The following is an 11,271-nucleotide window of genomic DNA, read 5'->3' as shown; positions in this document are numbered from 1 at the left end:
GGTTGCAAAAATATATGAAAAGTTCACAAACAAACTTTAAAAATGGATTCTTCTTTAAAGGAGAAAAATGTGGAAAATCATAGGTTTCCCCTTGCAGGCTGACAGAGTTCTGGGCTGCAAGGGGCTATTTAGGGCTGGCAGGAGAGGGAGATCAAGTAGGGGGTGCCATGAGCATGTGCATTCACATAGCAGCCAGGCAGTGTGGAGAGCAGCTCTTGCAGGTGTGTCTATGGGGGCACAGGTGACACTGCTTGCCACCCCACCTCCTCTCTGGGGTAGAGCCATGGCCAGACAGGAGCGGTGGTGGCAGCAGCCAGGCCATGGTGGTGGGGTAGAGCCACAGCCCAGTGCATAAGCAGCTAGTGGGGGGAAAAGATGAGAGCAGCATGTTTCCCCCACAAACCCCTCCATCTGTTACTCCTCATGCTACTGGCAGTGGCTGGTACGGGGGTTCTGGTGACAGCGGCAGCAATGAGTCTCACTGCTCCGCTCTGCTGTCTGGTGCTGTCCCGCTTACCAGGCTGCTGAGGTGGCTTCTGCCCATGCCAGTCCAGCCAGGCTGCAACCCTTTGCCTGCTGTGGGTACACAAACCTGGGGGAGCATTTGCCTCCCACACACTGAGGGGGCTGGGAGCAGCAAGTTGCAAGAGGAACTGTGGGTTGGGAGTGAGGAGCGCCAGAAGGGTCAGGGGGCTGTTTTCTACTTAATCTATTTGCTGGGTTGGGACTGGCCTTCAGTGTTTACATATAGGTGGTCCTGGTCCCAAAAAGAGGCTGAGAACCACTGCTCTAGGCAATACATTCAGCATCCCAGGAGGAAGAGACCTCTCTAGTAGGTACAATTAGCATTACTGCCTTGTAATATAAATTGTAATCAACCTCAATAATTATGGGTCTTTTTACTTATACTGGCAAAAGGAGTAGCATGCAGCCATATGCACTCCTCCCCAGTATGGCTAAAAGCAATGTCTGTCAGTTCTCCAATCACCACCTACCTTTATGTTAATATTTTCTGCTGAGTCCCTTTCTAAATGCATCCCATTTAGTCAACCTGTTATTGTGCCTAGGCTAACCCCACATAGAAAAGGCTTGAGATGCTGTTCAGTGAATCAGGTAAATGTCACTTAATGACACTTACTAGTATCTAGAATGGAAGGATGGTCCAACAATTAAGCAATAAGTCTAGAACTTGATTCATATCCTAGGTCCACCACCAATTTCCTGTGTGATGCTGGAGGAAACCAGTTCTCTGTGCTCCATTGCCCATCCATAAAATAAGGCAAGTATAAGACTGTGAGGTGCTCAGGTATGATGGCAATAAGGCATATAAATACCCAAGATGCACAGTCTCCTTCAGCAAAAGAGAAGAAAACTCAATCACATTTGGCTCCTTCAAAAAAGCTGAACATGCAGCATTTTCCACCAAAAAAGATGTGCTGTCAACTTGCTTTGAAAATTAAGTTTGGGGCTTTTTAGGTTGTCAAAGGCTCTGTACTTTTAAAAGTCATAGCCTTCATGTAATACTTAGGACAGGAGGGAGGGAAAGAAGGGAGAATAAATAACCTTCCCCATTTTGAACAACCATAAGAGTCACAAGGCAGCCAGTCTGTAAAACTGCAAAAACCATCTCTTCCAGTTGGACCAGCATTTGTGTACCCAGAAGGCCTCTATCTATCTGAAATGCAGTGGTGAGATCAGTTCCCTTTTCACACTCACAGCCCACAGCTTCAGCAGAGGCCCCAGCACATTAAACACTAGATGCCAGCTACTTCCCACGTGCTTCTGACATCCTGAATTTTAAGGACATGACTAGCTTCAATTGTTACTTGAAAAATTCAAATGATAATTTGTTTCTAAGCACAATTTCATTCTGCCACTGTGGGATATTATGTAATTAGTTTCCCTATAAATTCATTTGTATGAAGGGCACCAGCACCAGGCTGTTAGTGACATAGAATGGATTTGAATAAAAAACAGTCAGGAAAATGCACATCTTTTTTTTACAGTAAGTAGCTGAACACACATCCTTTGAGTACAAATGGATTGGTAAACCAGTTAGCTATTTAATACACTTAAAGCCAGGGCTCAAGTGGAAAGAAGAGCTGTTATTTCCTTTGCTCCACCCACAAGTCAAAGTTCAGCACCTGAGATACCAAAATGAGACACTCTCCAGAACATGCAGGTGTTCAGTATTTGACCACTCGGGTCCTCAGCCCAGGCTCCCTCTCAGCAGAGTTCAGAGCCACATGATGGAGCAGACTAGGTATAGGCCCTCCCCACATTTCAGGAAAACATCTAAAAAGCCCTTGAGCAGCTTTCTGAGAGCAGCAGAAACTTGGGATTTGCATTTTTACAAATTCTAGTCCCACTGATTGCAAAGAAAACCCTGAAAATGAGAACAGATTTTAATTAATGCCACCATATCTGCCTCAGGCTGTGGGAAGCCTCCAGAGCCTGTGACCATGTGGGCTGCCTGGTCCCACACCCTGCAGAGCAGACCTTATCCCTTGCTGCTCTCCCAGGACCAGGACTGGCTGGTTTCAGTATTAAAGCAGCCAGTGGTGAGGGGATTGGCAGCCCCTTAGCAGGGCTCTTTCCTCTGTGTTTTTGGCTCCGTTGGCAGTGGATAGGTGGGGATCCTTCTCAAACATGCTCAAGACACCAAAATTAGATGCCACTCGCAATAGCTTTATTAAGATCCTGCCCTAAATGACTGCACTGCTGGCAAAATACATAAACTACCACTGCACCTACATTGTCACTCACTGAGAGTATGGGGGCAACTGCTTTGACAAGCTCCGGTTTCAGGTTCAGCACATGGAAGAAGGGATCCCCACATCTGTTTTGTTTGTGAAGAAAACCTTAACAATACTAAACAAAAAGGACTACCCTGACTTCAAGGAGAGCCTGCACTTGGCAGAATGAAAGAGCTGCTGCACTGAAGGAGGGGAACAGGTCACCAACCCAGAATGATCTACTCATATTTACAGGATGGGAATTTGTTCAAACACACAGACGGGCAGCATCTTTCTAATATATCATCTGTCTAAATTAAAAAAAACAAACAACAAAACTCACCATGATAAATAATCTTCACCTAGTAAAGTTTATTTCTGGGGAACTGAAACAGCTGACTTTAAAGAAACCAAGTTAACCACACACTATTGGTCTGTTTGTGTATAGGTGACCAGATGCATCTTTAGCACTGTAGTCCCATCTCCTAACCTGATGCATATTGTAAACAAAGATCTGCCCAATTCCCTTTGTTAAGGGTGGTAATGAGGATAAAAACACATATTCCTAGGAGATGCAAGACTCCATACATTTGTTAGAAGTGAATCAATGAACCAGAACAAATCTCAATTGCATTCCCTACCAGACCACCTTTCCCAATTACTAGTTTTCTGTCAATGCTGTTAGTAAGGATGTGTGGCAACTGTGATCCAAATAAGACCATTTTATTTCATATTAACCCATCAAATGGTAACAACCCTTATGCATTATCACCGTTCTGTAGGTTTGAAATAAGCAGCTGTATTTAAGTCAGCATCTCCTCACTAGTATCTTCTAAAACTCTCTTAGTAAAATAGTAAGGATGTAATAAAAAAACTTCCATTGTGTATTATGAGGAATAATTTTTCCATAAAATACTAATTAGGGAGATTATTAATAATGACTTGCTTAAAGCTGAATAGATCTGATGAAAGGGCATTTATAAATCGTGCCAGTGAAGCAAAGGGGTAGGAACAGGGGACAAGGTTTCCAAATTTGTAAACAGATTTGTAAGAATCAGATATAACCATGAGGTTTGGAAGCCAGAGTTAAATGGCTTTCAAACAGGCCTAACTAGCAGCCCACAGGCACCCCCAAAGGGATAACTTGCAGCCCCCGGCTCCTGATCCAAGAGTTGCTCTCTCCACTGCTCCAGCAACTGCTTCTGCTGGACTCTCCAGGCTCCCCTCCATTCTCCAGCTTCTGCTGCCTGATCCCACCCCCAGAGGACCTGTGGCTGGGTGGCTTGGGTGGACCCAGAGAACCCATGTGGGGCTGCACAGGGTGGCAGCGTGGTACACTGGAGTGCCTGAGGCAGTGTGACACAGGGACCCAGGTGACATGGCATGGCATGTATGGGGCCACAGAGGGTGCCCACAGTGTGGGAAGTGGGCATGTACAGTGTGGCATAGCATGCAATATAGAAGGTGTGTGGGACCAGGAGGCCTGGCCCCCACAGCCACTCAGAAGTTGGACAGCTCTGCTTTAAATGCATGAGGGACAAAATGAAAAACTAGTAATACAAGAGTCCAATTATAGATAAAAGTAGCAAAAATGTTAATCATGCTGCAAAAAAGGCAGAAATGTTCAATAACTTCCTGGTCTCTATTTGGCAAGAAGCAGGATGCTGTATTCATATCCTTAAGTGATGAGGAAATACTTTCTATTCCATTAGTAACTTGGGAGCTATTGCATTAGCAACTATACTATAATATAAACATTTTAAATATGCAGGACCAGAAAACTTCCATATAATACTATTAAAAGGATTGGCAAAGGAATTCAGAACTAGTCAAGATGATTTTTTAAAACAGATCTTGGAACACTAGGGAATGTCCACAAGACAGGGAAAAAAAACACAAATGCTGTACCCATACTAGGGGGAGGAAAGTCAATTAAAGCTGATATGAAATTGGGAAGAACTGGTAAAGTGTCAGTTTGCAAACTGTAACTGTGATACAGCTGTTACCAATAGGGTCCTGTGGGGATCTGTTCTTGACCCAGTGCTCTGCAACATTTTTGTTAGTGACACTGAGGAAATGATATATGCATTAATGGTAACATTTGCAAGTGAAACAAGAATTTGTGGTCAGACAAATGACAGGGCAAGTCAATTGTTCAGGCTGACCTTGGTCACTTGATGGGTCAGGCTCGTTTGAGCAACAATACTATCAAATGCAAAATTATATATCCAGGAGTGGAGAATATAGGTCTCGTTTGCAGGACTAGAGATAGAAGAGCACCACTGCATTTCGGGATACTAAGTAACTTAGGGGCTATGGTAAATAACCAAAACTCTCAGTGTGATATAGTAGCTAAGAAAGCTAAGATGATCCTTGGACAAGAATGCAGATAAATATCAAGTATGAGTACAAAAACGTCACTATCCCTGTATATAGCATTAGTGAAATCACTATGGAACAGCAGATCCAGTTCTGGCATTCACACTTCAAAAGGGATAGTGAAAAATTGGAAAAAAAGTTTTTAAAAAGACAAGAACAATTAGAGGTATGGAAACCCTCCTTTGGTCATTTAGCTTATCTAAAAGAAAGTTAAAAGGTGACTCAATCATGGTTTAAACATATGTGAATAGGGAATATATTTGCATTAGTAAACTTGAATCTAGGGAAAAAGGTGTAGCAAGAATGATGGGAAATGAAAGCTTGACAAATTCAAATTAGAAACAGCCTCAATTTTTAATACCAAAGTTAAAGACTTGTTGCAGCAATTCTTCCAGAAGCGTGACGGATTTCCCTTCACTTTAAATCGAGACTAGATCTCTTCCTAAAATAATGTTGCAATTCATCTGGAGATCATAGGCTCAATGTAGAAATTAGTTTGTAATGCATTATGGTCTCTGTTATACAAGAGGCTCTACAATAAGCCATGAACTAATTTCAGCTGAGACCAGGGTCAGCAACCTCTGGCCCACAGGCCAGATCCAACCATTAGATCAGGCCCATGGATGTAGGGGCTTGGCAGCATTCAGCAGCAGGGGGTTTCGGCTGCAGATGTTCTCCCTATGTTGCTGCGGAAACAACCGCCAAGTCCTAACACCCATCCACTCACCTCTAACTTGGGGTGGGTCATTCTGACGTGCAGCTAGGAAAGGTTGCCTACCCCAGGTTGGTCCAGTTTTACTTTGCTTGTTAATTTCTATTCTCTCCCCCAGTCCTAAGATAATGAGTGGGTAGTACCCACTGTTTCTAAAACAACCTGCAACTCTCTCTCTCTCTCTCTCTCTCTCTCTCTCCAAGTAGCGGTCTCTGAGTTTTAATGAGTTAAATGTCATTAACTAATCTGACTGAAATAACACAGGGTAAAATCCCAGGGAAGACTAGACAAATTGTAGTTTCCCCCCACACATCAGCAAGGTCAAGGTAAACCCTAAATTACTACATCCTTAACTCTACCGCCTCACTAGTTATTGAAAAACTACAAGTTTCACTGTCTTCACTAGGATTCCACCTTATGTTAGCCAACTAAAGCCAGCAACACTCCTTTCTCACTTAAATATGATGCACTCTGTTAGAAAACCAGTTAGAAGTCAAGGCAACACTGACCTATACTCCACCAATCTGGAGGAATTGTTGAAAAGTTAAACAGAACAATAAGGGGGGAACTGATAAAGGTGGGGTGGAAATCAAAACAACTGTGAACTACAGAATTAGCCACTATATTTCATTTTCTCCCCTACATACACTGAACAGGCAGGATGGCCTGCAGGGTTCTAAGCAAGCATCAGTGGCCATTCTGTTAACGAAATGCTAATGAAGGAATTGAAGACAGCACTGTATTACTGCCATGCATTTCTTATAGCAGGCTCTAAATCCTTTTGGGATCAGGGCAATACTTATTTAGGTAAGTGGCATCACTGACAATAAATTAGATTCCATCATAGCTTGGGATCAGATCTAAGATACAGCACTTGTAGTAGCAGAAGCTATGCCATGCTGACTAAAAGAAGGAGGAAACTAGAAAAACGGATAATGTCAAACAAAACACACCCACTCGTAAAGACTCCAACCTTTAAAACTTGTCAGCAATGACTCTGGCAACCTGGTGTTTCAGCACAGTCTGATGGCTTGGCGGGAGGGGGAGGGTCCTAAACTAAAGAAGCTACTGTCTTAAGCAATACAGTTCTATAGAGGGAGGCCAGTAGGACAGATGGTCAGTGACAAATCAGTTAAAACTGTGACAGACATTTCTACAGGATTTGGTTAAAGGTAAGAAAATAAATTTAGGGCTCAGGAATTCACTCTCAGAGGGCTAGTTACATTTACTCCAGCCATCATATAGCACTTTATCTGATACTGAATCATTCTTGACAGACTGCTGGTTTTCTTCTGAAATAATTCTGTGCAAAATACACTCTGCATGTTCATAACTCTGTGCTCATTTAACAAAAACAAAAGAAACCCCAAGAACAGATGGCTCAGGTCATTGATTTGATAGCAAGAAGAATTTCAACCATGCTACAGAAAAGAGAGGTTATATTTAAACAGATGGAACATGTAAAAAGTCCACCATTTTTCTTTTAATTTATTCTATTCATAACTCAAAGGAGTAAGAGGCCTGACGGTATAATTCTCATGCTGGTAGAACTCCCCCTGAAACAAACACTTTTCATCAGTAGGGACTGAAGGACAAAGTTAAGCATTAGAACAGGGGTGGGCAAAATGCGGCCTGGGGGCCGGATGCGTTCCACCAGGCCATTCTATCCAGCCCACAGGGTCCCTAAAAATTTTAGAAAAATATTAATCTACCCTGGGCTTCCTGTCATGTGGCCCTCGATGGCTTGCCAAAACTCAGTAAGCAACCCTCTGCCCAAAATAATTGCCCGCCCCTGTGTTAGAACATAGAGCAGTTCTAATTTATTCAGACAGGAAATGTTTTATTTGTGTAACTCTTCCTAGCAGCCCTATGTCACTGATGAAAAAGGTTGCTGGAATCCATCCTGGAAGCTGTTGAGGGCCTTTCTAACCTCATCAACTTCAACGCAAGTTGAGGGAACTCATCATTTTGCAGCAAGAATCCAGACTCATGGAGGATTGTGAAAAGCTCTCCTTTGGGGCTGTCATAACCCCTTAGACCAAGCTAATTAGTTGGCTATTATTAAACCTTGCAACTCCAAAAGGATAAGTGTGCATGCAAGTGAGCAAAGATATATAGCATAAGCGAAAGTAATGACATTCAGTTGTGAAACAGGTTTCCGGGTGGAGGGTGTTTTATGTTGGGAAGCTTTTTTAATCATGTTCCCTTCAATGTAAAAGTACTTGTGACTGGAAACTTCTCAACAGTACTCAATGGTCTCTCAGGGATCACCCTAAGAAAGTGAGTGCACATCACATATTAACTCACCCCTGACCAACTTTTTAACATGCAAAACCCAGTAGATCCCAGCAACACCACTGTGCTAAGGAAATACAGCAGATGCAAATGCACAAATCCATGCAAAAGTGGATTACTTATTTAAGCCTGTGTTCATGATATGAATACAAATATGCACACATGCATGGAGTTCCAACAAACTAAGAACCTGTTTTCTTCCTTGAATACAGACATACTGGATTTATTGTAGCTGTTTGGTATTATGAGGACTTGAAAACTACGTCAAAAGGTCATTGTTATAAATAAGATCTATGGCACAGTAAAATTAAGTTGCCAAGTGTTAGGCAGCTCTTGTGACATATTTGGTAGCCCTGTCATGCAAGACCTACAGCTGAATTGCAAGAGATTGTGAAAGGGATTGACTACAGTTCTTTCTAGCCACTAGGAGCTACTGGTGTTTCAGATATCCAGTCCCATTATGATACACCTCCCTTCTGCTCCCCCTACTGACATGAGAGTTGCATGGAGAAGCATTAAGGATGGGTGATGGAGAGATGCAAGTGAATGAAGGCTGGGGGCAAAGAAACAAGGGCTGAAGTCAGAAAGAGGTAGAAATGAAAAAGCCTAACAAAGAGAGGTGGCAAAGTACAGAGACTACCTAAAGCTCCTCATGCCTTCAATAACTCCCTCCCCAGCTCTCTCAGATTTTCCCTGACCACCCTACCCTGGCTTTCCATCCTTACCACAGGCTCTCACTAAGTTCCACCTTCTAAAAAATCCCTCCCCCTGATTTTTCTATGGCAGTAACCCCCACCAAGACCTCTGTCGGACCTTTCTTTTTCCCTTAAAACTAGACGTGAGTGTGGTGTACAAGACATTCAAATCTAAACAATGCATATGTGAGATGCAAGGTGAAATCTTTTGATTCTCAGTCCTACCAAACATGCTGTGTATGTTGTGCCCAATAATTGTAGCAATGCCTAAAATGAAATGAACTTAGCACAAATATATTGTTTTCAAATGAGATTCAACTCAAAACATGCACAGGGAGAGTAAAGTTATTTTATTAAATCATGCACATCATGTGTGTTAGTGCAAATAGTTTAATCTGTACTCCAGAAATTCTAATGTACTTTTTATATCTTTACAAAATAGATTTAAAACAATTATTTACTTTAAAAAATGTAATTCTGAAGTTAAGCATTTCAGAACAATATTTGCAATAACCTATATACAAGAGGTACTGAGTACCACTGGCAAACAAGTGTTTTGTGGTTGGGTGGCTTCCTGCAACTGAAAATGATAAAAGAAACAAACTAGATGATAACAACACTTTCTAAGAGTCACTTGTGGACTATTTTTTCCAAAAATCTAATGATCCTCCCGTTAGCAAATCCCAAGTAGCTTAAGATAGAACCTTTAATTAAAAGGACAGATAATGACCCTCAAAACCTCACAAGGCAAATTATATACTAAATTTCTATTTAAATATTTAACTAGATCTGTTGATTGCCATTAATCTTTTAAAGCCAAATAAATCTTTGAGATAATCGTCCTATTTTGAAGTCTCCCTTAACCAAACCATTTTCCTTTGCAATCCATTTTAGCATACTGTACAAGTCCTTAATAAACATTTTTGTTAGAACTGTTTGAGTTGCGCAAGACAACTTGTAGCCAACATTTAAATTCAATGCTCAGTTACAGTGGTTCTCATTAAAAGTCAATAATTAACAATAGTTAACACTCTTAAACTAGGAAAATACACTTTTTAATGGGGACCACTGTACTGTATTTTAAGACCATGTTGATGCAAAGCTTCTAATTACCAAAATGAAACCATCTCATCAACTGATGCACACTTGATCAGTTAACTGATCCCAGCTTTGCAATTACTTTGTCCACCATGGAATCTTTTTTCTCAGTTAATCATATATGTGCTTTTGCAGTTTTCTTAATGAAGTTATGTCAATAAAAGCTTATCTGAAGAGACAAATATTACTTCTCCAGCTCAATTTTGAAAGTATTAAATGATTGAAAAAAAAAATGGATAAAATGTGATATGTGAGAAAGTATTCATACTTTTAAAGAATGTCTCTTTAAATATATGAAATTTAATAAATTACATTCAAACTAAAAGTTGAATCACTGCACTATGTCTATCAAATGACCAAGTATTTGCTCCCAGAAATACCTTTTAGTTCACTCAAGAACACACACATGCTTGCACTCACGCACACACAAAATATTCTAGGCTGGTGTATGCCATCAATGTCTTCTCTATCTTATCTCTTTAAGGCTGGACATGAACTGTATTTATTCCCCAAAATCATTAATAAAACAAAATCCTCACCAAAGAAAATTATTTGCTTCTTTCAAAAGCCCTGGAAAGAGACATTATCTTGTTCCCAATAGCTCAGTGACTGACAGCAAGTCAAATGGTATATATTAATGTGAAAAAAAACCCAAACTGAAAGGCACTGAGCACACCACATGTGTTCCGAGTAGCTACACGGTTATTTGGCATGGGTATCCAAATCAGGAAAGCATGTTTATCCTTTAAACCTGGCAATCAGATTCTAAAGCAAAATATCCACAAACCTAACCATTATAAATAATTTGGTACCAAGAAGCCTATTTTAGGCCACCATTATAGTATTCAAAATCCCAACATACCAATTTAAAAATTACATGAACTTGTAAGCAAAAGTATTGCTCACAGTAGAATGAAGTCACAATTTTATTCCCTCTTTATAGACAGATACATTTTATACAGTTTAAAGCAAATGACTCTACTGCTGTTCTCACGCAGAGCTGCATTGTATTAAGAGGTAAAAAGGAAGAGAATTAATCTGTTTTCCCCCAGTATGAGTGATGCCAGCTTCTAAAAGGGAGGACGGTGTATGGATTCAACAACAGTTCTCATGGAGAAGCTCTGGTTAGGCCTGGGTACAGCACCACGGCTGTTACAGCAACCAAAGCTGCCATCACAGGCATCCAAGGCCACTGTCTCTGTGTGGAGAGAAAGAAAAAATCAATGTCATATTTGTTCTAGTTCACACTAGTCAGTTAACCCTTTGGTTCCTTAAGTCCTGAGCACCTGTTGGTAAGTATCACTAATATACTTCCCATGAGCCCTTAACTGCTGGGAAATCTTGACTCTTGGCACCA

The 11,271-nt window shown here is 41.1% G+C and overlaps 1 protein-coding gene across 8 annotated transcripts in view; it reads right to left on the bottom strand.

Moving 5' to 3' along the window:
- Window positions 1-1,977: 1,977 nt before the first annotated feature.
- SLMAP (sarcolemma associated protein) overlaps window positions 1,978-11,271 on the bottom strand; it is a 157,187-nt gene continuing 147,893 nt past the window's right edge. For all 8 annotated transcript variants that reach the window (XM_090021064.1, XM_090021062.1, XM_090021067.1 and 5 more), the window contains one exon: window positions 1,978-11,112. Coding sequence is in view for 5 of the 8 variants with exons in the window: in XM_090021062.1 (XP_089877188.1) it covers window positions 11,023-11,112 (90 nt within the window). In the remaining 3 variants the exon portion in view is untranslated. The remainder of the gene's footprint in view (window positions 11,113-11,271) is intronic.

Source organism: Crocodylus siamensis, chromosome 11, assembly GCF_052110815.1.
Source record: "Crocodylus siamensis isolate JL-2025a chromosome 11, ASM5211081v1, whole genome shotgun sequence".
Lineage (NCBI taxonomy): Eukaryota > Metazoa > Chordata > Crocodylia > Crocodylidae > Crocodylus > Crocodylus siamensis.
This window is presented reverse-complemented; position numbering and strand designations above follow the sequence as displayed.